This window comes from Oncorhynchus kisutch, linkage group LG15 (assembly GCF_002021735.2).
Source record: "Oncorhynchus kisutch isolate 150728-3 linkage group LG15, Okis_V2, whole genome shotgun sequence".
Classification (NCBI taxonomy): domain Eukaryota; kingdom Metazoa; phylum Chordata; class Actinopteri; order Salmoniformes; family Salmonidae; genus Oncorhynchus; species Oncorhynchus kisutch.
In genome coordinates this window covers 30,662,091-30,689,669 of record NC_034188.2, presented here as the reverse complement: position 1 = coordinate 30,689,669, position 27,579 = coordinate 30,662,091, and the positions used below count along the sequence as shown (strand labels likewise).

At 45.1% G+C, this 27,579-nt stretch overlaps 1 protein-coding gene across 1 annotated transcript; it reads left to right on the top strand.

The window, feature by feature from the left end:
• On the top strand, positions 1 to 26,525 carry LOC109905144 (phosphatidylinositol 3,4,5-trisphosphate 5-phosphatase 2B). Its single transcript, XM_020502355.2, has 26 exons — positions 1 to 1,305; positions 4,631 to 4,694; positions 11,483 to 11,763; positions 11,917 to 12,057; positions 12,181 to 12,268; positions 13,447 to 13,536; positions 13,806 to 14,018; positions 14,213 to 14,327; positions 14,412 to 14,512; positions 15,005 to 15,107; positions 15,322 to 15,518; positions 18,112 to 18,229; positions 18,401 to 18,497; positions 18,687 to 18,825; positions 18,981 to 19,080; positions 19,638 to 19,726; positions 20,150 to 20,231; positions 21,252 to 21,335; positions 21,437 to 21,550; positions 21,639 to 21,727; positions 22,864 to 22,951; positions 23,426 to 23,578; positions 24,363 to 24,444; positions 24,584 to 25,376; positions 25,541 to 25,650; positions 25,748 to 26,525. The coding sequence occupies exons 1-26, from the start codon at positions 1,169 to 1,171 to the stop codon at positions 25,845 to 25,847; spliced, it is 3,768 nt and encodes a 1,255-aa protein (XP_020357944.1). The 5' UTR covers positions 1 to 1,168; the 3' UTR covers positions 25,848 to 26,525.
• The last annotated feature ends 1,054 nt before the right edge of the window (positions 26,526 to 27,579 follow it).

Genomic DNA, 27,579 nt, shown 5'->3' with positions numbered 1-27,579 from the left:
TGGAGCGGGGAGTCACTTCCTCTGTCTGTGCTGCCCGCGTTGTGCTTTAACAGGGCTAGTCCTTTCGTCCTCTACTACCCCTTCCCCTCCTCCTCTGACGATACTCCAAAGAGATACGGAACACACTACCCCAGGGGGATGGGACCTCCCCAAAACACTCTCAGCACAGGACCGACCAGGGACCCTGGACATCCCCCACCAACACCCCCCACCCACCCTCTGGAATCTACGTCTGAAAACAGAGAGGGAGAGAGAGAGACTGATATCCAGAGAGAACTGCAACCATCAGATGAACTCTCTGTAGGGTGTTCCCCCTTTCCATTATATGGCAAAACAACTGGGAAATGATTTGAATTTGTCTGGTTTCTCTTGCACGGCTGCCTGGGCGCTGATTTCTATCCACCACAGCAGGCTGTGCAGCAGGATTTGTTTGTGTGGGTGACTGACTGCTTTTGGTTCTTCTTTTCTGTGTTGTTTGCATGCAGGGCTTTTGAGGGGACAGCAGGCAGGAGCATTGCTGGTGTTTGTGGTGAGGCTACAGGCACTGCTGTCAGTGCCCCCAGGGGTGGTTGGCTTTATGCACCATTGCTCCCCTCTCTCTCTCTCTCTCTCTCTCTCTCTCTCTCTCTCTCTCTCTCTCTCTCTCTCTCTCTCTCTCTCCTCCACAATGGGCTCTGTCTGCCTGAGACGAACATCCGGCTGGCAGCAGCCTGCACACTGAGACGGTGTCTTTCTGAGGGGGAACTAACAGCAAGGTGGGCCAAAGTTCATCTAGAGGAAGCAACTGTAGTTCTGGAATCTGGACACACACAGAAATCTGTGGGAGGGTTATTCACTCTGACTCTACAACGGCAACAATCCTCAACCACAGCAGGACGCGTAACCCAGTAAGACCCCGGAGGGGGTGCCTGTAGTAAATGAGGAGGGCTGCTGTTGATGTTCCTGAGTTGACCTTATTAATTAGGACCAGAATGCTGGAGAAGCTGTGAACACTCAAGAGGACAGCACAACGTGAGCTCCTGATTGGAGGGTCCCATGGTGCCATGACACAGGTGTCTGAGACAGACTGTGTGTGTCGCCTCTGACCTTCTACCTTACTGTGGTTTACTCTGTTGGAAAGACAAACACTCCACTGACTGACAGGTGGACAAGAACACCGTCGGATGTCATGGCGATGGCGGCGTGGTACCACCGTGACATCAGCCGTGTGCATGCAGAGGACCTGTTGGCCCGGGCTGGGAGGGACGGCAGCTTCCTTGTCAGGGACAGTGAGTCCGTGCCTGGAGCCTACGCCCTCTGTCTGCTGTGAGTACACACACACACACACACACACACACACACACACACACACACACACACACACACACACACACACACACACACACACACACACACACACACACACACGCATACACACTTCTTTTTCCATCTCTGAGTGTGTATGGTCATTATGAACCCAGTGGTGCTCGCAGTCAGACACCCACACCTGCTCACGGGACACTGGTAACTTTCCCCTACATGTCAGTGGAAGGGGAACTAACCTCATATTCACAAGTTTTATAGACTGTCTCAATGACTGTCTCAATGTCTGTATTGTATTCAGCAGCCTGTCTCTCTGTCATCTCCATCAGTCTCACCCAGAGCTGGGCCGGTGGGCAGGGAGAAGGCTGTGGCTCAGCCCAAGAACAGTCAGGCTGCCCTGTCCTGATACAGCCCAACCCAGCCTGGCCAGTGTGTGTGTGTAACCCTGGTTAGGGCTCCCTGCCCCCCTCTCCTCTCGTCTCCTCTCTCCTTCATTCAGTCTTCCTTGGGGCCCCTGGAAGAGGGAGGGAGCTGCTGTGACCACATGGCTCTCTGTGCAAAGCGGCCCTGAGCCAGACACATTCCTGAAAGCTGAGCCCCACTGCTGCTCGCTCGCTAACTCCCTCTCTCTTTCTCACTCCCTATCTCTTTCTCACTCCCTCTCTCTTTCTCACTCCCTCTTTCTTTCTCACTCCCTCTCCCTTTCTCACTCCCTCTCTCTTTCTCACTCCCTCTCTCTTTCTCACTCACTCCCTCTCTCTCCCTCGCTCGCTCGTTTGCTCCCTCTCTCTCAATTAAATTAAATTCAAGGGCTTTATTGGCATGGGAAACATATGTTAGCATTGCCAAAGCAAGTGAACTAGATAATGAATAAAGTGAAATAAACAATAAATATGTACAGTAAAAGTTACACTCCAAAAGACTAAAGACATTTAAAATGTCATATTATGTCTATATACAGTGTTGTTACGATGTGGAAATGGTTAAAGTACAAAAGGGAAAATAAATAAACATAAATGTGGGTTGTATTTACAATGGTGTTTGTTCTTCACTGGTTGCCCTTTTCTTGTGGCAACAGGTCACAAATCTTGTTGCTGTGATGGCACACTGTGGTATTTCACCCAGTAGATATGGGTCTGCCAGGTCTGCCTACAGCGGCCTTTCTCAATAGCAAGGTCATGCTCATTGAGTCTGTACATAGTCAACGTTTGGGTCAGTCACACTGGTCAGGTATTCTGCCACTGTGCACTCTCTGTTTAGGGCCAAATAGCATTCTAGTTTGCTCTGCTTTTTTGTTGATTCTTTCAAATGTGTCAAGTAATTATAATTTTGTTTTCTCATGATTTGGTTGGGTCTAATAGGCGGTCATTGTAAATAAGAATTTGTTCTTAACTGATTTGCCTTGGTAAATATAGGTTAAATTTAAAAAATATATTGTGTTGCTGTCCTGGGGCTCTGTGGGGTGTGTTTGTGTTTGTGAACAGAGCCCCAGGACCAGCTTGCTTAGGGGACACTTCTCCAGGTTCATCTCTCTGTAGGTGATGGCTTTGTTATGGAAGGTTTGGGAATCACTCCCTTTTAGGTGGTTGTAGAATTTAATGGCTCTTTTCTGGATTTTGATAATTAGCGGGCATCGGCCTAATTCCGCTCTGCAAGCATTATTTGTTATTTTACGTTGTACACAGAGGATATTTTTGCAGAATTCTGCATGCGTCTGCAAGAGTCTCAATTTGGTGTTTGTCCCATTTTGTGAGTTCTTGGTTGGTGAGCGGACCCCAGACCTCACAACCATAAAGGGCAATGGGTTCTAGAACTGAAAAATATTTTTAGCCAGATCCTAATTGGTATGTCGAATTTGATGCCCCCCCCCCCCCCCCCCCCCCCCCCCCCCCCCCGCCCGTCTCCCACACTCTCCACATTAATACAGGCCTACTGTACACTAATGATGTTTGATGCTCCTTTTGATGGCATAAAGGGCCCTTCTTGCCTTGTCTCTCAGATCGTTCACAGCTTTGTGGCAGTTAGGTGTGACGTTGATGTTTAGGCCGAGGTATATATTGGGTTTTGTGTTCTCTAAGGCAACGGTGTCTAGATGTAATTTAGACACCGTCTAAATCTAATCTAATCTTCACATCAATACAGGTCTACTGTTTCTTTGCATATTCTCTAACTTCATTACTGGAAAATATGCATTCCTTTTTGATGAATTGTACGTGTGCTTTTCTACCAGGCATCACAAGGTCAAGCTTTCAACAGGGGGCTTTCAACAGGGGGCTTTCAACAGGGGGCTTTCAACAGGGGGCTTTCAACAGGGGGCTTTCAACAAGGGGCTTTCAACAAGGGGATTTTTTATGCCAGCAGCATACCACTGCTGGCTTGCTTCTGAAGCTAAGCAGGGTTGGTCCTGGTCAGTCCCTGGATGGGTGACCAGATGCTGCTGGAAGTAGTGTTGGAGGGCCAGTAAGAGGCACTCTTTCTTCTGGTCTAAAAAATATCCCAATGCCCCAAGGCAGTGATTGGGGACACTGCCCTGTGTAGGATGCTGTCTTTCGGCTGGGAAATTAAACAGGTGTCCTGACTCTCTGAGGTCATTAAAGATCCCATGGCACTTATTGTAAGAGTAGGGGTGTTAACCCCAGTGTCCTGTCTACATTCCCAATCTGGCCCTCAAACCATCACGGTCAGCTAATAATCAATTGGTCAGCTAATTACAATTGGCTCATTCATTCCCCTCTAACTATTCCCCAGGTCATTGTTGCAAATGGGAACGTGTTCTCAGTCAACTTACCTGGTAAAATACTGGATAAATAAAATTCAACAAGGGGCTTTCAACAGAAGGCTTTCAACAGGGGGCTATTAACAGAGGGGGAGTCTCAGGCATTTACTGTACTGTGTCTCAAGGTCATGCGAGGTAGTAGAGATAAAAGTTAGCTCTCCTTTGTGTACTTGACAAAGACTAGTGGTATGATTTCACTACCAAGTGATTATTATGGAACATGAAGCCCACATGTTTCAGGCGAGTGACACCCCTCAGGACGGTTTGTGTAGCTGTGGCTTGTGTAAACAGTGGTGTGTAAAAACAGTAGGTTTGTGGGTAGTCATGTAGTCTCATGCTACCGCAGTGGACTGTGAAGTTGCTAAAATAACCACTTAAATGAGTCACACCATCAACAAATTGGCGTCTTGTTTATAAAGTTGCAGTGTTTTTTAACAAGGGCAGCACATCTGCTCTTCCTCAGTTTATTTCTGTCCCACGGCAGTGGTATAGTGCTGTTGTGATGTCTTGGAGTTCATAGTACCTTTATAAATGTTATTTTCCCCTTTTCAGGTTCCAACGGCACGTTCACACTTATCGTATTCTTCCTGATGTAGATGGCCTATTAGCGGTTCAGGTGAGTGACCATCGTTAAAGTTCATGTTTGAGTTTCCATACCCCACTCACATTGAAAGTCGGGGCAATCCTCGTTCGACAGGGAAACATTGTTTTTATAGTTACAAAATATATATATTTGAGCTTAAAAAAATATTTATGATAATTTTATAAGGGAAAAGATCTGTTTTGGGAATTTTCTAAATACTTTCTATGTTAGTCATTTCCATGTCAGCTCTATAGTATGGATATGCATTTGTCTGGAGCGAAGGATCCCAATTTGAAACCCTTCAAAAAGGTGTTTCGAATTCTATAAACTGCCAATGATAGATATTAACTGAACAATTATCTTATGTAGTTTCTTGCAATAACCCTCTGGGACTTTAAAGAACATTTCTCTCAAAACTCAGATTCCTAAACAATGTGCCCGGAGATTTGGTCAATATGTCTAAAATCCTAAATGAATCAGGAATAAGCAGAGGCAGCTATAACATAAGGACCCCTTGTTGTAGTGTCACAAGACTTCTCATGGTCTGTAAACTTCTCTCATTTTGATAGATTTAAACAAACAATATTGAAATCACCATGGTCACAACCATAAACTGTCAACTCCCTCTGCCTGATAGATCAAGATATAATATGAATTCTGGTTCAAATATGTTAGATTTAATAAGGTTTTAGAATCATAAAGCAACTGAGGAAAAATGAAATTGCTACTGTGTATATGACTTGAATGAGCTGTCAACTCCGTCAGATTTATTTATGTTGAATGATCTGATAGAATGGTCATGTTTTTATTGGGGATTTTCAAATGAATAATTATTCATGTTTTAGAAATGTTTGTATTGAACATAAATTTTTAGGGGTGAAAATGTTTTGAGTATCGTTGTCAACTCCGTCAGTGGCTTGTTAAATCCATCACTGATGGCTAACTTGGGGTCAATATTCATAAAAAATCGCTGTTCTGCAACAATGTTCACACTTTGTGATGTTTGCTTTATGAATGTCGGTTTATTTTTTATTTGTATTTATTTTATTTGTTTAAAGTTTGCCTTTTTCTCCCCAATTTCGTGGTATCCAATTGGTAGTTACCGTTTTGTCTCATCGTTGCAAGTCCCGCACTCAGGAGAGGCGAAGGTTGAGAGCCATGCGTCCTCCAAAACACAACCCAACCAAGCTGCACAATGCCCAATTAACCCGGAATCCAGCTGCACCAATGTGTCGGAGGAAACACTATACACCTGGCAACCATATCAGCATGCACTGCTCCCGGCCCACCACAGTAGTCGCTAGTGCGCAATCGGACAACAACATCCCTGCTGGCCAAACCCTCCCCTAACTTGGATGACGCTGGGCCAATTGTCCACCTCCCCATTGGTCTCCCAGTCTCGGCCGGCTGCAACAGAGCCTGGACTCGAACCCAGAATCTCTAGTTGCACAGCTAGTACTGCGATGCAGTGCCTTAGACCACTGCGCCACTCGGGAGTCATGATTGTTGTTTTATGTAAAAACAAAAACGTGCTAAAATGCTAACGAAATTAGCCTTTTATGGTGTCTGACAAAGTTGACATGAATCCAGTTAGTTGCAAATTTCTGAGAAAATAAATAGCTGATACTTTGGTCTATCAAAATATTTATTTCAAACTGTGTTAATATTAACACAATTACTATTAAGACAAATATTTGTGGGACAAAGTTCAGATTCTCCCGTCTTTAAAGAATCCCTGAACTAATAGGGCTGTGCACAGACCTGTCAGGGCAGGTACTCAAAATGAATAAGGGCACCCACCGGCACCCCCCTGATGAATTTCATCATTCATATCTCAAAATGAATAAGGGCACCCACCGGCACCCCCCTGATGAATTTCATCATTCATATCTCAAAATGAATAAGGGCACCCACCGGCACCCCCCTGATGAATTTCATCATTCATATCTCAAAATGAATAAGGGCACCCACCGGCACCCCCCTGATGAATTTCATCATTCATATCTCAAAATGAATAAGGGCACCCACCGGCACCCCCCTGATGAATTTCATCATTCATATCTCAAAATGAATAAGGGCACCCACCGGCACCCCCCTGATGAATTTCATCATTCATATCTCAAAATGAATAAGGGCACCCACCGGCACCCCCCTGATGAATTTCATCATTCATATCTCAAAATTCATAACATAATAACCGCTTCTGTTGTGATTTTGTTATTTACATTTTGAGCATTGTCCTATTTATTTCCGCAGCAGCACACCTCATCGCAAATTATAAGCAAGGAAGTTACAGTGCCTCCTAAAGACATGATTGACATTGAGAAAAGAGGTTGGGCTTTCTGCTGATCCTTTATCAAAATCAAATCAAATTTGATTGGTCACATACACATGTTTAGCAGATGTTAATGCGGGTATAGCGAAATGCTTGTTGATGAAAAATCATATATATATTTTTTTTACTGATTGTGATTTATCTGCAATCCTCTTACCTAATAATTAACTTCATAATCTTCTAACTCATGATTTATTTTAGTATATGGTGGTTAGCTAGAGTATAGAGGTGTTTCCCAACCCTGGCCTCGTGTACGCTCAACGGTACATATTGTTATTATAACCCTGGACAAGTACACCTGATTCAACTTGTCAACTAATCATCAAGCCCTCAATGAGCTGAATGAGCTGTGTTTGTCCACGGCTGTAATGAAAAAATGTGTACTGTTGGGGGTACTCAAGGACCAGGGTTAGGAAACTCTCTAGATCAGGATGTCCCAGACTTTGTCCTACATTGTAGAATAATAGTGAAGACATCAAAACAATGAAATAACACTTATGGAATCATGTAGTAACCAAAAATGTGTTAAACAAATCAATGTATTTTTTATATTTGAGATTTGTCGAAGTATCCACCCTTTGCCTTGACAGATTTGCACACTCTTGGCATTCTCTCAACCAGATGCACGCGGTAGTCACCTGGAATGCATTTCAATTAACAGGTGTGCCTTGTTAAAAGTTCATTTGTGGAATTTCTTTCCTTAATGCGTTTCAGCCAATCAGTAGTGTTGTGACAAGGTAGGGGTGGTATACAGAAGATAGCCTTATTTGGTAAAAGTACATATTATGGCAAGAACAGCTCAAATAAGCAAAGAGAAACAAGAGTCCATCATTACTTTAAGACATGAAGGTCAGTCAAACTGGAAAAGTGCAGTCGCAAAAAACATCTAGCGCTATGATGAAACGGGCTCTCATGAGGACCGCCACAGGAAGGAAGACCCAGAGTTACTTCTTCTGCAGGAAGTTCATTAGAGTTACAAGCATCCGAAATTGCAGCCCTAATAAATGCTTCACAGAGTTCAAGTAACAGACACATCTCAACATCAACTGTTCCTTGTTTGCATGTCTTCACTATTATTCTACAATGTAGAAAATAGTACAAATTAAAGAAAAACCCTTGAATGAGTAGGTGTGTCCAAACTTTTGACTGGGACTGTGTATATAAATTATTGAATTATTTACAGTACCATAAGGGCACAAACAACTATCATCAAGCTAGCAAGAAGCAAGACAAGAACAAAACTCACTTGGCGAGTGGGAGGGCAAAGGCACAAGTTCTCGGGCACAGGTAGACCCTTATCTGTGCCTGGTAAATAAGCTAATATACTGTAACCTACATGTACATGTACAACAGTATCCTCTTGTAGCAACCACTAACGAGAAAGAATGTGTAGTACAATACTGTAGTTGTTATCATTACTCTACGACAACAGAGTTGTGCTGTCTGTTTGAATGGAAACAGGAAGCATCTTGTGTTCACATACTGGGCTCATTCTGCTACAGACCTTGGTGTTTGAACAGCATCTCTTTCTGCCATGTTGCCACATGCTCCGAGCGTGACCTCAGCTGCACAGAGGACAAATGGTGTGTGTGTGTGTCACAGATTCCTGCGCTACCCATGCACTGGGTCGTTGACCAGTGCTCCAAAGGGGGTTGGGTCTGTTTGTGCTTTGAGTGTGTGTGTGTGTGTGTGTCATGGACAGGGATGTGTGTGTTGAGGGTTAGCCGGGCAGAGGATAGGGGTGCCTGGGATTGGTTGGTGTGTGGCGGTTATATGTGTGTGTATTAGACACAGTAACTATTGGGGACGACTCAATTCAAGAGCCACAGTGTCTGGTCCTAATTATGATCAGGACCAAAACACACAAAAACGAAAAGGTTTTAGGCAGCCTGTACATTCCTTCACCGTGACTAGGTGCGCAAGTCCAAAGACAACAGCTCAAATACTTTATTGTCAGATCAGGGCTTTTATCCACATACTGTATCTCAGCTTCATTTGTTTTCCCCTGAAGTCACTAAAGTCTCCAATAAGCAGATTGTCTCGTTGGCTTTGAAGCCATTTACCACGTAGGGATTAGTGGGGTTGCTTCCTAGTTTTTCTGAGAGAGTTATTTTAAAGAGAGGGATATTTTGAGCAAAAAGAGAGGCCATTTTTGTCTCCTTGTGTCATTCTGTCCTTATTTGCTTTATAATCACTTTTCAAGAGCTCCTCGAAAAAAAATGCATCAATCATTTGAAGTCCCTGGCAGCTGGGGCAGGTAATGTCTGCCCCCCACCAAAAGAAATCAAACCACACGAGAAAAACAAACATTTCTAAAAATGAAGAACATGTTTTTTCTGTTTTTCGGTGTTGCAGTGAGTTCCCCGTGGGCTCTGTGTCTGAGTTTGTCCATGACATCTAAAAGGTCTGTGCCTGCAGCGTTGTGGGTATTATGAGTGCATTTAGTGTAAACACTCTTTGTGTCTTTGACTGGCACCTTAATGTGTTTGTCTATGGCTGGTGAACGTGTGTTTCCCCCTTCGTGTTTACTGTACATGTCTGAGGCGTCTGTCTGTTGGAGTGTTGTTTATATCGGGCAGCGGGTGTGTACGGTAGACTGGCTCAGGACACAGAGGTCGGCTAGTAAACTGCTGGAACACTGTGACTCATGGCAGCCAACCTTGGCAGTGACCAGGACGTGGGTGGTTGGTTGTGATACCATCTCCTGGCCTGTGGGGATAGTAGGGGCTTCTGCAGCCCACTGGATGGTGTGTGTTTGATGTGGTTCTTGCATTGACCATTCAAACAGAGGTGAGGGGCCGTGGCTTCTGTTTGTCACCTCCAGGATCTGGGAGATTAGCACCTCTTTTCCAAATGTCCCTTCTGAGTATATCCAGGTCATTTAGGCTTCCAGACACGAGGAGCTCTGGAGACATGCAGTCACATTCAAAACATCAACAGCCATTTTTCTTTTGTGGATAATGTTAGAACAACATATGCTGACTCTTAACAGATGCACTGCATATCTGAGACAGTCTTCCAAGCTTTAGGAGCTTTTACGAACAGTTTAAGAACATGATGATCACCTGTGTTGTGTAGGTTCTATATATATATATATATTTATAAACTGGGTGGTTCGAGCCCTGAATGCTGATTGGCTGACAGGTGTTATAATTACATTGGTAACCAGTTTATAATAGCAATAAGGCACCTCAGGGGTTTGTGATAGATGACCAATGTACCACAGCTAAGGGCTGTATCCAGGCACTCTGCTTTGCGTCGTGCTTAAGAACAGCCCTTAGTCGCGGTATATTGGCTATATATTGGCTATATACGGGCCGGGCCTTAATGCTTAAATATATAAATGTCCTTGTTTTTTAAAGAAAACCACAGTTTTTGTCAGTTAAAATAACATCAAATTGATCAGAAATACAGTGTAGACATTGTTAATGTTGTAAATGACTATTGGAGCTGGAAACAACAGATTTTTTGATGGAATATCTACATAGGCGTACAGAGGCCCATTATCAGCAACTATCACTCCTGTTTTCCAATGCCACGTTGTGTTAGCTAATCAAAGGTTATCATTTTAAAAGGCAAATTGATCATTAGAAAACACTTTAGCAATTATGTTAGCACAGCTGAAAACTGTTGTTCTGATTAAATAAGCCATAAAACTGGCCTTCTTTAGTTGAGTATCTGGAGCATCAGCATTTGTGTGTTCGATTACAGGCTCAAAATGACCAGAAACAAATAACTTTCTTCTGAAACTCGTCAGCCTATTCTTGTTCTGAGAAATGAAGGCTATTCCATGCGAGAAATTGCCAAGAAACTGAATATCTCGTACAACGCTGTGTACTACTCCCTTGACAGAACAGTGCAAACTGGCTCTAACCAGAATAGAAAGAGGAGTGGGAGGCCCCGGTGCACAACTGAGCAAGAAGACAAGTACATTAGAGTGTCTAGTTTGAGAAACAGATGCCTCACAAGTCCTCAACTAGCAGCTTCTAGGCATAGTTGCAAAGAAAAAGCCATATCTCAGACTGGCAAATATAAAGAAAATATTAAGATGGGAAAAAGAACACAGACATTGGACAGAGGAACTCTGCCTAGAAGGCCAGCATCCTGGAGTCGCCTCTTCACTGTTGACGTTGAGACTGGTGTTTTGTGGGTACTATTTATTGAAGCTGTCAGTTGAGGATTTGTGAGGCATCTCTTTGTGTCAAGAACTGCAATGCTGCTGGGGCTTTCACACTCAACAGTTTCCAGTGTGTATCAAGAATGGTCCACCCCCCAAAGGACATCCATCCAACTTGACACAACTGTGGGATGCATTGGAGTCAACATGGGCCAGCATCCCTGTGGAACGCTTGCGACACCTTGTAGAGTCCATGCCCTGACGAATTGAGGCTGTTCTGAAGGCAAAAGGGGGTGAAACTCAATATTAGGAAGGTGTTCCTAATGCTTTGTACACCCAGTGTATGTCTGTGTGTATGTTTCCCCACAGACTTCTCAGGGGGTGCAGGTGAACTGTTTCCGTACACTGGGGGACCTGGTGTTGGGGTACCAGCACCCCCATAAGGGTCTGGTCACCCCTCTGCTGTACCCTGTGGGGAGGGACATGGAGCCTGGGGATGAGAGCTCAGGTGATGATGAGAAGCCAGGGCTGGTGTGGAGTCCCAGCCCATTCCCAGTCTCGGTCAGTATAGCTCCCCCCGCTGGACTCCCAGTGACCCCGTCCCCACACCTCCTCTTCCTCCACAGGCTACAGGAGCTCAACACATCCAGGTACAGAAGTCCCCATCACACACCATGAGTATATAGATGTACAAAATGTGTAATATTGGTCTGGGGATTTAGAGATGAAAGTACTTTAGCACTTTCCTGTGGTGTCTCTCTTCAACTTGCTTGAGTGGTGTTTGTGGTCCCCTGGTTTCACAGCATGGCAGGTGAGGTGGTTGGGCTGCTCAGTGAGTATCTGCGCAGTGAGCTGCCTCTGGATGTGGAGGGTCTACGTAGAGGAGCAACAGGCCTACGCCATCTACACCAAACCCTGGGCACCGCATGCCAGGGGCTCAACAGGTGGGTTTCACCATGTTATTACTGCTATTACAGTTCAAGTGATCTGCATCATTTGGTGTTTGGGATGTGATGGCTTTGTTGGTTATCATGAGGAGAACATGAAATGGATTCTCTGATCCACAGTGAGATTGACCTGATCATGTCCAGTTTGGAGACGCTGGCCAAAGTGTTTGACCATCCTATCTGCCCTTTAACCTCCACCAAGCCACAGGTACATCCCTTCTGTGATATTTCCTGTTTGACCTGTCCTGTCTGTCCTGTCCTGTCTGTCCTGTCTGTCCTGTCCTGTCCTGTCTGTCCTGTCTTGTCCTGTCCTGTCTATCCTGTCCTGTCCTGTCTGTCTGTCCTGTCCTGTCTGTCCTGTCTGTCCTGTCCTGTCCTGTCCTGTCCTGTCCTGTCTTTTCCTGTCTTGTCCTGTCCTGCCTGTCTGTCTGTCCTGTCCTGTCCTGTCTGTCCTGCCCTGTCTGTCTGTCCTGTCCTGTCTGTCCTGACTGTCCTACCTTGTCTGTCCTTATATGTCTGTCCTGCCCTGTCTATCTTTCCCTGTCCTGTCTGTCCTGTCATGTCATGTCTGTCCTACCCTGTCTGTCCTGTCTGTCCTGTCCTGTCTGTCCTGCCCGTCAGTCATACCTTGTCTGTAACCCTCTGTCTACTCTACTATGGTCCACAGGGGACCTGCAAACTAAAAATACTAAACATAATGGAAATCTGCTTTGTTACGCCCTCTAGTGCACCAAGTGAAAATAAAAATGCTTTATGTTCCCTTCATGGGGTACAATATACAGTACACTGAGTGTAAAAAACATTAAGGACACCTGCTCTTTCCTTGACATAGACTGACCAAGTGAATCCAGGTGAAAGCTGTGATCATTTATTGATATTACTTGTTAAATCCACTTCAATCAGTGTAGATGAAGGGGAGCAGACAGGTTAAAGAAGGATGTTTAATCCTTGAGACCATTGAGACATTGATTGTGTATGTATGCTAGTCAGAGGGTGAATGGGCAAGACAAAATATTTAAGTGCCTTTGAACAGGGTATGGTAGTAGGTGCCAGGAGCACCGTTTGTGTCACGAACTGCAACGCGGCTGGGTTTTTCACTCTCAACAGTATCCCGTGTGTATCAAAAATGGTCCACCACCCAAAGGACATCCAGCCAACTTGACACAACTGTGGGAAGCACTGGAGTCAACATGGGCCAGCATCCCTGTGGAACGCTTTCGACACCTTGTAGAGTCCATGCCCAATGTATTGAGGCAGTTCTGAGTGCAAAAGGGAGTGAAACTCAATATTAGGAAGTTGTTCCTAATGCTTTGTACACTCAGCGTATGTCCATCTGTATTCCACATAGCACACAGCAACTTACTATATTAATGTACCTCCTTTCAGAACACGGGTAGAGGTCCAGACATGGAGTTGGACAGCCTGCTGTGTAAGATCTCTGTCCTGGTCAGCCTGCTCTCCTCCCTGGAGAAGAGGGTATGTACCCACATACTCACACACTACCCGCCCAGTACATATCAGTCTTAGTTTCATGGTCTAGACTAGTGGTTCCCAAGGACCCCTGGGTGTACTTGGCTTATTAATAGAGAATACTTGAGAAGACTCACGATTGGCAAAATGCACATGAGGTGGTACTTCAGGGGTACTCAGGGCAGAGGAAAATTCAGTTGGCGGTACAGGAACCGAAACAGGTTGTGGACCACTGGTCTATACAGTCTGACACTCCCTATGCTCTGACTGTGCAGGTGCTGAAAGCTCTTCAAGATGCTGTGACCAATCACAACCTGGCTGTGCAGCCTGCCCCTCCACCTGAGCACGCTCTTGCTCCAGCTCCAGCCCCTGGACCAGCTCCAGCTCCAGCCCCTGCTCCAGCTCCAGCTCCTGCTCCAGCTCCTGTCCCTGCCCCAGTCCCTGTAGCCAAGAACCATTCTAGGCCCATACCTGTCCACTCCTTTCAGGTGAAAGAGAGCGACAAGGGCCACTTTTAAGGGGGCATATTTTGATCATCTTTGAGGTACAGTGATTCCTGTTTTTCATCATCTGTGTGTGTGTGTGTTTCTGTCTGTGTGTGTGTGTGTGTGTTTATGTGTGTGTGTGTGTGTGTGTGTGCTTCTGTCTGTGTGTGTGCTTCTCTGTGTCTGTGTGTGTCTAGATTAAGATGGTGCGTTACGGCAGACAGACAGTGTCATTGGATGTGGACACAGGAGTGCTGCTGTTTGACAGGAAGGCCGGGTCATTTGGAGTGGAGACGGTCTCACATGAGCAGAGTAGGAGCACGACAACGACATCTGATGTTACTTGACTGAGTTTGATCAGGTTCAGTGATCTGAAATGCTTCACCTATTTTTCAGTTCTGCAGCTAGTCAAGTTCCAGAGCAGCCCAGCCAAGCTGCGCATGGTCGTGGACAGTCATCACAACAACCCACTGGAGCTCATGTTCGAGAGTGCAAGGGTACATCAAGTTCTACATTCAGCTGTATGCAGGGGCCCCCCTTGAATTTGTCCTGTCCAAAAAATATGTACTTTCATGTGTTGTTGTTGTTGTTGTTGTTTCTCTGTAATACTTCTAGCCACCTAGCAATTTTATGAAGTTGTCTTCAGCCCAGATAGGTTCCCAAACCTCCCAACCTCATAACTAGCTGCCAAGATGCCATTTCAGGCTATCAATCAAGTTAGAGTAGCCTAGCTGGCATGGCTGTTGGACTTCAGAAAAGCAAGCAATGTATTGAATAAGACTCACATTCCTTTAAGCAAAGTGATTATGGCTCTAGATTGCAGGAAAAAGCTGTTTGAAACATTTCAAATTCTCCAAATTACAGTCAAGGGGGCATCTACCCCAGCCATCCCCATGTACTTTGTGTCCCCTCTGATTTGTATGTGTTTCTATCCATTGGATTCCATTGTAGTCTTTACATTGACTGAGAACACTCTCTCTTCCCTCCAGAAACGGGAGGCGTTCTGCCAGCTGCTACAGCTGATGAAGACCAGGCACTCCCGTCTGAGTGAACCTGACCTCATTTCTGTGTTTGTGGGCAGCTGGAACATGGGTAACTAAGACTATGGCACCTCACTGTCCTAGAGCAGTGTCTTTCACTATTACTGTCTGACATCAGTACTATCACTGGTAGCGCTAGCTACGGCTAGCTAAGTTATAACAGGGTTATTACACTGGAGAGACATAATTATCTTATTGGAAACATGAGCACTAGATGTTGGTCTATGTTAGCCCCTCACAAATGATCTTGATGCCTGTGTGTTCAGGTGGCTCCCCTCCCCCTCGCAGTCTGCAGTCCTGGGTGACGTGCTGTGGTCTGGGTCGAACCCCAGATGAGTCCACAGCTCTGCTGCCTCATGACATCTATGCCCTGGGTACCCAGGAGAACTCTCAGGGGGAGAAGGAGTGGACCGAGCACGTCAAGGCTACCCTACACAGCTACACTCACATAGAGTACAAACAGGTGAGCATCAGTTTTCCCTCTCTTGGTCTCCATTTATCGCCATCTATCTCAGTTTTCTCGCTCTGCCTCGTGCTCTCTCTCTCTCTCTCTCTCTCTCACTCTCTCTCTCTCTCTCTCTCTCTCTCTCTCTCTCTCTCTCTCTCTTTCTCTTTCTCGCTCCCTACTCTATGTGTATGTGCATCTCTGTCGCCATCTCTCCATCTGTGTGTCTCTCTCTCTCTCTCTCTCTCTCTCTCTCTCTCTCTCTCTCTCTCTCTCTCTCTCTCTCTCTCTACCTTTCAGTCACTTTGAATGTCTGTAGTATGTCCTTGCTCACCTTATGACAGGGATTATGAACTAGATTCAGCCACGGGTATTTTCTTTTCTTGAGCGGATGTTCGGGGGGCCGGAACACAACTACTAATAATTTGTAGACTGCAAAGTGACAAGAAGCCCAAACAGATATAATGTTGGACTAAAACATAATCATTTCAAACCTTGCCGACATTAGTGTACGATAACTTGTCTCTCTATTATGGGTGGGAATATCTTGGAAATAGATTTCTTAAATAAAAATCACTTGGAGCTGATTTCCTGGTGTTTTTCCAGCCAAATAAAACCACCCGTGGGCCAAATAAAACCACCCGTGGGCCAAATAAAACCACCGGTGGGCCAAATAAATCCACCCGTGGGCCAAATAAAACCACCCGTGGGCCAAATAAAACCACCCGTGGGCCAAATAAAACCACCCGTGGGCCAAATAAAACCACCCGTGTGCCAAATAAAACCACCCGTGGGCCAAATTGGGGAACCCTGCCTTATGGGATATTTGTTTGATGTACGTTTTCTTTCACCCATTCATCCTGAAATAATGATTGGTGTTCATTTACTGTACATGGTGCTTGACTTGGACTGAAATAGGTGCCTGTACTCATTTTGGGTACTGTTTATATTTAGGTGCAGGAGCTCCACAATACTTCTGAGTTATCATTCTGTAAGAGGAACAGGAGCTCCACAATACGTCTGAGCTAACATTCTGTAAGAGGAACAGGAGCTGCACAATACGTCTGAGCTAACATTCTGTAAGAGGAACAGGAGCTGCACAATACGTCTGAGCTAACATTCTGTAAGAGGAACAGGAGCTGCACAATACGTCTGAGCTAACATTCTGTAAGAGGAACAGGAGCTGCACAATACGTCTGAGCTAACATTCTGTAAGAGGAACAGGAGCTCCACAATACTTCTGAGCTATCATTCTGTAAGAGGAACAGGAGCTCCACAATACGTCTGAGCTAACATTCTGTAAGAGGAACAGGAGCTCCACAATACGTCTGAGCTAACATTCTGTAAGAGGAACAGGAGCTGCACAATACGTCTGAGCTATCATTCTGTAAGAGGAACAGGAGCTCCACAATACGTCTGAGCTAACATTCTGTAAGAGGAACAGGAGCTCCACAATACGTCTGAGCTAACATTCTGTAAGAGGAACAGGAGCTGCACAATACGTCTGAGCTATCATTCTGTAAGAGGAACAGGAGCTCCACAATACGTCTGAGCTAACATTCTGTAAGAGGAACAGGAGCTCCACAATACGTCTGAGCTAACATTCTGTAAGAGGAACAGGAGCTCCACAATACGTCTGAGCTAACATTCTGTAAGAGGAATAGGAGCTCCACAATACGTCTGAGCTAACATTCTGTAAGAGGAACAGGAGCTCCACAATACGTCTGAGCTAACATTCTGTAAGAGGAACAGGAGCTCCACAATACGTCTGAGCTATCATTCTGTAAGAGGAACAGGAGCTCCACAATACGTCTGAGCTAACATTCTGTAAGAGGAACAGGAGCTCCACAATACGTCTGAGCTAACATTCTGTAAGAGGAACAGGAGCTCCACAATACGTCTGAGCTAACATTCTGTAAGAGGAACAGGAGCTCCACAATACGTCTGAGCTAACATTCTGTAAGAGGAACAGGAGCTCCACAATACGTCTGAGCTAACATTCTGTAAGAGGAACAGGAGCTCCACAATACGTCTGAGCTAACATTCTGTAAGAGGAACAGGAGCTCAAGCAGTAGAACATTTGTGGTGCCGGTACTCAGCTCCGGTGATCTCCTGTTCCAAGTCAAGTACTGCTTGCCATTGCTCTCTGTATGTGCACGTTGTCGACCAGAGGTACATAACACAGGGTGTATAAACTGTATGTCTATAAAATAACTAAATAACATGTTGACGGTGAGTTCCCATTCATTTACCTGGAGTTTGACAAGAGAACTTCTAAAAAACAAATGTCTGTGATTACGATACTTTCATGAAAAATCGAGACACCGTGTATGTTATTATTACTTTAGTCTTGTTTCCACAGCAGTACTGTCGACATATGTCTATGCCTATGTCTTGATTGGGGCGGCAGGTAGCCTAGATGTTAGAGCATTGAGACAGTAATCGAAAGGTTGCTAGATTGAATAAGGTAAAAATCTGCAGTTCTGCCCCTGTTAAAGGCAGTTAAACCACTGTTCCTAGGCCGTCATTGTAAATAAGAATTTGTTCTTAACTGACTTAAAGAAAAATAAAATTGCTCTGTTATAGTGTACTGTGGTGATGTGTCCTGCAGGTGGCAGTACAGTCCCTGTGGAACATGAGGCTGGCAGTGTTTGTGAAGCCAGAGCACGAGAGTCGCATCAGCCATGTGAACACAGCCAGTGTGAAGACTGGCCTGGGGAACACACTGGGTATGATGCCAGGCCTACTTGGGTCGTTTATGGGTCGGCTACCCATAACACCACACCCTCCTTCTCCTTCTCTCAGAAAACCACACGGTGGCCAACAGGGCATCACGATTAAGAGGAATGAAATGTGTTTTTAATTACTCAGTTTAACCTTTAAAATGGATCTGCTTCCAGGAAACAAGGGTGCTGTTGGGGTCTCCTTCCTCTTCAACAGTACCTCTTTTGGGTTTGTCAACTGCCATCTGACCTCTGGCAGTGAGAAAGTAGTCAGGTATGCACAGCAATTTCCTATGTCCAGCTGGTTGACTGGTAGAACATTTGACTGTTCAACACAGATGTCATCAGATTGATGTGTATGGTGTGACATGCCAGGGCTGCACAGTGTGTGAATGTTTCTACTGTATGCGTGCAGCATATCTATGTGTGCCCCTAAATGTCCCTGTGCTTGTGGTCCTGTCAGGAGGAACCAGAACTTTGCCGACATCGTCAGGCTGTTGTCCCTGGGTGACCGGCAGCTCAGTGCCTTTGACGTGAGCCTGCGCTTCACACATCTCTTCTGGTGTGGAGACCTCAACTACAGGCTGGACCTGGACGTACAGGTCAGACAGACCCATCTCCTCTTTCATTGTGCCCCCAGAAAATAGATCACATGTTGTGTATCCCGGAAAACAAGCATCTCCATAGACCCAGAGCCTTGCCTTGCTTTCTCTTACACTGAATCTGAGTTCCCCTCATGACCGTTCCCGTTTTACAGGATATTCTGAAACATGTGTCCAACCGGGAGTTTGATGAACTCATGTGTGCTGATCAGCTAACACAAGAACGACACAAGAGAAAGGCCTTTCTCCATTTCAGTGAGTAGCATCCTACTGCTCCTCGTCCTCCTCCCAGTTGATGTCAAACTGTTTGTTTATGTGTGGGTGAAAATAGCTGTGTTATTGATTCTGCTCAGTCAATTCTCCTCTTCATTGCTTTTGTCTTAGAATCTGCCCCCCTCTCTCCCATCTCTCTCTCTCCACTTCAATTTCAATTGAAGGGCTTTATTGGCATGGGAAACATATGTTTACATTGTCAAAGCAAGTGAAATAGATAATAAACACAAGTGAAATAAACAATGCAAAATGAACAGTAAACATTTCACTCAAAAAAGTTTCTAAAGAATAAAGACATTTCAAATGTCAAATGTCATATTATGTGCAAATAGTTAAAGTACAAAAGGGAAGATAAATAAACATGGGTTGTATTTACAATGGTGTTTGTTCTTCACTGGTTGCCCTTTTCTTGTGGTAACAGGTCACAAATCTTGCCTCTGTGATGGCACACTGTGGTATCTCTCCTATCTCTCTGTCTCTCCTATCTCTCTATATCCTATATCTCTCTCTCCATTTCTCTCCCTTTGTCCTGGTTTAAGAGGAAGAGAAGATTGTGTTTCCGCCCACCTATCGGTACGAGAGGGGGTCCAGGGACAGCTACCTGTGGCAGAAGTACAAGACCTCTGGCGTGAGTCTACCTCCCTGTGACACTCTCTGACACAACCTCTCAGAGCTGCATCATGTCCCACGTCATGCTGTTGTCTGAATGACGTTAAATCCCAAAGTGATGAGTAATACACACCAAGCATTACCTGTGAGTCTTGTGAAGAAGTCGACAAATAGGTACATTTCATAATGCTACCATACACCCCGAAATAGACTAAACAGAGACTTATAGCTCCCTACCGGACTTCCTTTATGTGTAACCCAATCGGTTTTAATGGGGGTCATAGGGGTCACGGGGCTAATAATACCTCACAGGCTGAAATGGCTGGTAGGATTGGAGTGCAGGGTTCCCTTTGTTGTGTAATTCAATGTTGAATCAATTCTATTTTCACATCTAACAGAAACAGACTTTACATATAGTCATTATTCTGTTCTGTGTCAACAGGTGCGTGTCAATGTGCCGTCATGGTGTGACCGCATTCTGTGGAAGTCCTACTCAGAGACACATATCACCTGCAACTCCTATGGTGGGTTTAAGTTTAGGACATTTTTTTTTTAGGTTCATAACATTATCCTCAGACATAACAGCATTGTGGTTTAGCATTTAGACACAGCAAATTGGATATCATAGTATTATTTCCTGTGGCATTCCAAAATGAGACATTTCGTGGCCATTTCTTTCATTGTTTTCCTGTAAAATGTGAGAGGCCCTGTTAAGGTATGATTGGCAACTCCTACGTCCTCTGGTCTGTGGTCCTCAGACGAACAGTCATTTCCTCACCGCGGCTCTGACTCCAGGGCCATGCTTTTGACTTCCATCAGCAAACACAGTATACTCACCATACACCATCACAGTCATTAAAGGATGGTTCGTTTAGTCTATGCCACAGGTTTTGATGATAATGTCGAACAACATAGAGTACTGAAGTCATCATCAGTGACATAAGAGTGCTCATTTGATGGTACACTTAACAGCATAATGATAACGGACAGGTCGGTATCATTATGACAGGTCTGTATCATTATGACAGGTCTGTATCATTATGACAAGTCTGTATCATTATGACAGGTCTGTATCATTATGACAGGTCTGTATCATTATGACAGGTCTGTATCATTATGACAGGTCGGTATCATTATGACAGGTCTGTATCATTATGACTGGTATGTATCATTATGACAGTTCTGTATCATTATGACAGGTCTGTATCTTTATGACAGGGCTGTATCATTATGACAGGGCTGTATCATTATGACTGTTATGTATCATTATGACAGTTCTGTATCATTATGACAGGTCTGTATCATTATGACTGGTATGTATCATTATGACAGTTCTGTATCATTATGACAGGTCTGTATCATTATGACTGGTATGTATCATTATGACTGGTATGTATCATTATGACAGGTCTGTATCATTATGACAGGTCTGTATCATTATGACTGGTATGTATCATTATGACAGGTCTGTATCTTTATGACATGTCTGTATCATTATGACTGGTATGTATCATTATGACTGAGATCTCTGTGTCTGTCTCCAGGTTGTACAGATGACATCTTCACCAGTGACCACTCGCCTGTTTTCGCCACGTTCCATATAGGGGTGACATCAAAGTTCAAAATAGGTGGAGTCATTGTAGTTATTTTGGCATAATCGTTCTAATTAATACACGTAAGATAATATAACGTTTATGCTAGCTTGTGGCCCTTTAATGTCTCCAAACAGAGCCAAGCTTGAGCATGGAGAGGGCCTGGATAGAGTTAGAGGGCATCGAGGCTATTGTGAAGACAGCCGGCAAAGCCAAGTTCTTCATTGAGTTTCACTCATCCTGCCTTGACGGTGCTTTGACCTTCATAATATTTTCTCAGATAGTTAATCTGAAGTTCGATAATATAATGATGTGATGAATGACTTTGTTTTCTTGCAGAGATCCGCCGTTCCATAGAGAATGACTCACAGAGCTGTGACGTGCCTTGCTTCCTCAAACTGGGCTGGTCTTCCAAGCAGCTGCCCAAGGTAAATAAATCAATCTGGAGATAGATCACCAGACCCATCCCAAAGACACATACAATGCATTAGGAAAGTATACAGACCCCTTCACTTTTTCCACATATTCGTCATAAAGCTACACACAATACCTGATAATGACAAAGCAAAAACAGCTTTTTAGACATTTTTGCTAATTTATGAACAATAAAAAACAGAAATACCTTATTTACATAAGTATTCAGAACCTTTGCTATGAGACTCGAAATTGAGCTCAGGTGCATCCTGTTTCCATTGATCATCCTTGAGATGTTTTTCATTGCTGTCCACCTGTGGTAAATTCAATTGAATCGACATTATTTGGAAAGGCTCACACCTGTCTATATAAAGGTCCCACAGTTGATGTGCATGTCAGAGCAAAAACCAAGCCATGAGGTCAAAGGAATTGTCCATAGAGCTCCGAGACAGGATTGTGTCGAGGCACAGATCTGGGGAAGGGTACCAAAAAATATCTGCAGCATTGAAGGTCCCCAAAAACACAGTGGCCTCCATCATTCTTAACTGGAAGAAGTTTGAACCACCAAGACTTCCTAGAGCTGGCCGCCCGGCCAAACTGAGCAATCCAGGGAGAACGGCATTGGTCAGGGAGGTGACCTAGAACCCGTTGGTCACTCTGACAGAGCTCCAGATTTCCTCTGTGGAAATGGGAGAACCTCCCAGAAAGACAACCATCTCTGCAGCACTCCACCAATCAGGCCTTTATGGTAGAGTGGCCAGACGGAAGCCACTCCTCAGTAAATGGCACATGACAGCCCTCTTGGAGTTTGCCAAAGGCACCTAAAGGGCTCTCAGACCATGAGAAACAAGATTCTCTGGTCTGAATGGCAAGCATCACTCCCCATCCAACCTGACAGAGCTTGAGAGGATCTGCAGAGAACAATGGGAGAAACTCCCCAAATACAGTTGTGATAAGCTTGTAGCATCATACCCAAGAAGACTTGAGGCGGTAATTGCTGCCAAATTGGTGCTTCAACAAAGTACTGAGTAAAGGGTATGAATACTTATGTAAATGTGATATTGCAAAAAATGTAGATTGATGAGGAGAAAAAACACAAAATGTTTAGAATGCACTGTAGCTAACCTTTGTGTGTGTCTACATATCATAGCTTCTCCCGATCGTCTCTGACATGGAGTTCCTTCAGGATCAGCACCTCCTGCTGTGCGTCAAGTCATGTGATGGGTTTGAGTCATACGGTTGGTCATGAGTCTTTTATTTCACCTTTATTTAACTTGGCAAGTCAGTTAAGAACAAATTCTTATTTACAAAGACGGCCTACACCGGCCAAACCCTAACCAGGACGACGCTGGGCCAATTGTGCTCCGCCCTATAGGACTTCCGATCACTGCCGGTTGTGATACAGCCCGGGATCGAACCAGGAGCTGTAGTGATGCCGCTAGCACTGTGATTCAGTGCCTTAGAACACTGCCCCACTCCAGAGCCCATAAGTCCTTCCCTTCATGTTCATAACCACCACCATTCACTGCTTTGCCTCTCATCAGTCATTTTGCAAGAAGTCAATCAACGCCCCCTTGAAACCTATTCATTGACAAGTGTATTTTAGGCACAGATCAATGACCAGTTTACCTTCTCCAAGTCTTAATCTTAACCATTACGGGAGAAAGAAGCTTCATCCCACTTCACTGTTGATCCTACTGTTGGTCCTGTAGGTGAGTGCTGTGTGGCGCTGCGCTCCCTCATCGGCGCGGCGGAGCAGTTTGAGCTGTTTCTGACCCACCGGGGCGAGGAGATGGGCTCCATACGTGGGCGGGTCAGGGTCCACGTGCCCAAGAACCGGCGAGGTACACGTGAGAAGATCTACGGTAGGTTAGCCTGCTGCCATCCTGCCAACCTCTCCTCTCTTCACTCTGCTCTCCTCTCTTCACTCTGCTATCCTCTCGTTTAGTCTCCTCTCTTCACTCTGCTCTCCTCTCTTCACTCTGCTCTCCTCTCGTTTAGTCTCCTCTCTTCACTCTGCTCTCCTCTCTTCACTCTGCTCTCCTCTCTTCACTCTGCTCTCCTCTCGTTTAGTCTCCTCTCTTCACTCTGCTCGTACTATTGCTTCTCGCTGGGTTTCCATCGTGACAGTCCATGTGCCCTCTGGTTCTCCTGTGTATCTTTCAATGCTTCCTCTATTTGGTTCCTCAATGATCCACATCTTGGCATTCTCTCTCTCTGGTCTCTGCCCTGGTTTCTTCTTTTTGGCTCCTCAATGACCCAAGGCTTTCTCTCTCTCTGGTCTCTGCCCCGACTTCCTATTTTTTATCTCCTCAATGACCCAAGGCTTTCTCTCCCTCTGGTCTCTGCCCTGACTTCCTCTATTTGGCTCCTCAACAATCCAAGGCTTTCTCTCTCTCTGGTCTCTGCCCTGGCATCCTCTTTTGGCTCCTCCCTGGCTGAGCCTGACCAGATGCATCCTGACACATTCAAAGGACACAGTGTGAGTGGGTGCCCTTAACCCTATAGGTCAAGCCTCACACATTGCCATGGCAACACGCAAACACTGCCACCACATGCTAGTCTGGGTCTTAACCCCAGACAACACAGAACATATGAAGAAGACATGAGTTAGAGCGTGTCCAGTAAACACCTGTTTGGCTTTTTCAGAGTGGTTCTGCTTCGAGAAGGATGAGAAGGGTCTGGTGAGGGGACGCTTGTCTCCTCAGTCCACTCAGGCACCTATCAGCCGGTGAGGATATTTTGGAGTTTTTAAAGACGCTCACAGTGAAACTAACATACATTGTCAACATTTGATTACATATGTAGTTGGTTAGTGATGGGCAAATAGTTATGGTTTAGTCTCATTATGATTTGTCCATTCATTTCAGATCCTCACCCCCTCCACCCAAGCCAGCCCCTAGCAGTTACACAAACCCCGCTTACTTCATATTTGAAGGTGTGTCTGTCCTGCGCAGGGTGGAGGAGGCTCCACCCCCTCGTAGGGACCCCCAGGTGGTCTGGGCCGGCGACTCAGTGCTGCAGCTCCCAAAGCTCTCTGGGGGGCGTGGCTATGACAGGAAGTCCGCTCGCAGGTCGGACTTCACTGAAATCGAGATTCCAGGCATCCTGCCCCACTACTCCTCCTCCAATGACCATCATCCTCCCCAGGCAAACTCCTCCTATCAGCTCTTCCCAGCAAAAAAAACATTGCCAATCCCCCCTGCCCCAAACCCCACCACCACCTCTCACTATCATGAACAGCCCATACAACCACAACCAAGCAAAAATAATGTTGTCCAGGACGCCATCCTGCCTGCCAAGTACCTGAGGAACATGTACACGGACCACTCCGCTGTCATTAGAGAGACCCCCAGGAGAGAACAGCCTAGGGTGCACCAACAGGAACGAGCCAGCCCTGAAAGGAGCAGCAAACCCACCTCACTCTACCCCTATGTATCCACCCATGTGCCCCATGTCCAGGCCTCAGCCCCCTGGGTGGCGGAGCAGCCAGTTGAGCCCCTAGGAGACCACTCCCTCACAGCCCTGCAGATTGCCAAGTCACTAAGTGAGGTGGACTTCTTCCCTGTAGACATCAGGGCTCCATCAACACTAGTCCAGAGACCGGCCCAGAGGAATGACCTGGCCATGTCTACCGAGAGAGGCTACTGCTGGGAGAAAGAGGTGAGTGACTAGACACAATATGTAGAGTGGGTCTAATCATGGGCCAAAGGTTTTTCTTAAAGTTCACGTGATCAGGAAAAACTCCTAGCCTCAATAATATGGAAACAAACACTTTGGCTTGGGCTCATTTTGAGAGGGATGTTTTGGGGGGATGTCTAATGCAGGTCCTCCGTGGGGCTCCAGAGACAGTGCGGGAGCTACTCAGCACCCTGGGTCTGCAGAATTACACCCTGGGACTCAGCCTCAATGGCTGGGATGACCTGGACTACTTCAGGTGAGAGGAAGAATAATAGTCAATGGAAACTGATTATTTTGGTCTCAGTGGTCTAAGTCAGTTATGGATACCTTTATGACCTTTGCCCTCTCCACAGTGGCATCACAGAGGAGGACCTGTGTGCAGCCGGAGTGTCAAACCCCTCGCATCGCCGGAGGATCCTGGAGAACCTACCCAGGATCTGGGATTCACTATAAACCTACTTACGTTGTTTGACTTTTCAAACGGAAGCCGAAGGCCATCAGTGACAGATGCTTGCCCTAATGGAATACAAGTCTCCACGCCATCATTTAATTTACAGTAACAACGAGTTGCTTTTATGCAAACATACAAAAGACGCAATGCAATGTCCCATGAAAACCTCATCTCACATCCCTTACCATTCACGGGTACACCTTCAAATGAGAGATGTGGATTCAAGCCACTGTCAAACATTTTTATATCCAATTTAGATCCACATAGCCAAATATTGATTATGTGTCTCCTCAGCAGTCACCAGAATGTAGTGTTTACTGAGCATTCACACCCATGACCTCTTCCCCTGCTCTTTCCACTCCTCTACCGACATAGAGAACAGCACGGAGCTTGTTAAAGCACTCAATAAGGGCCACGGAGGGGGAAATATATAGCTGTGCATATTTGCCAGTACACTTTTAAACATGGCCTGTTAAGTTAATATGAAAAAAGTGCCTAGCTTTCTGTTTGCTGTCTGATGGTAGCATTATGTTGTAACCGGGGTGTAGTTGTTCTTAGTGATAAGAGGAGAATCCATTGGGAGGAATTAGTGAACCCTGGGCTAGTTTATTTACATTCTGTCCTTTACTCCTACATTCTATATCCTGTTTCTCTATCTGGTTATCTCCCTCTTAGACCATAACTCTTGTGCGCTCTTCAAGGGCCACACACCCAGTTAACATGTGTTTCTGTGCACTGTTCCAGATTTTTTTTTACTACCTTTTCAAACAGAATTGTATCAAATGAACTGTTGACTGAGTGACAGATAGTGTGGGTTCTTGGACATTGCTATTGCGTTAAACCTGTTCTTGATGCCTGTGGTTATTTGTCAGTGGTGCCACTTAACTGTGGATCTTGGCACTTTACAACTTTATTCTCTGAAGGTTGTTGAAGGAAGTTCATCAGTTTCACATGTATATTACATTCATTCAACCCAATGGGAGACGATATGAATAAAACAATATTGTGACAACATTATGAAATGGACTGCACATATTTATCAGGACAGTTGGGACTGTCACGCCCTGACCTTAGAGATCCCTGTTTATTCTATATATTTTGGTTAGGTAGGGGTGTGACTAGGGTGGGTACTCTTGTTTTTGTATATCTATGTTTTCTTTTTCTTTGTTGGCCTAGTATGGTTCCAAATCAGAAGCAGCTGTCTATCGTTGTCTCTGATTGGGGATCATACTTAGGCAGCCCTTTTTCCCACCTTCAGTTGTGGGATCTTGTATTTGCCTGGTTGCATGTATTTTTGCATTACGAAGCTTTTCGTTCGTTGTATTGTTTATTGTTTTTTTTGCTGGTTCACATTTCAATAAAATATAATGAACTCAAATCACGCTGCTCCTTGGTCTACCCTTAACGTCAAATGTTACAGGGACCATGCAAAACAAATGAGATTGTGCATTGGGAGGTTTGACATCACAGACTGCACTATGGCATCATGTTTGTTTGTCTTCATAGAAAACTATAAACTATCCACACCAACTGGGCTATTCCTCTCTTTATGATAAACACCTTGCTGGTACAAACATCCAACGGTGGAAAAGCCAATCCAGAAGACCACACCTTGATATAATCGTTACGCTAGAAAGCTAGGTATAAGCACAATCACATTCCAATCATAGACTTGACCGAAACACAATTGCATAACTCCCATCACTCACTTAATTTGCAAAATCATCACAGGTT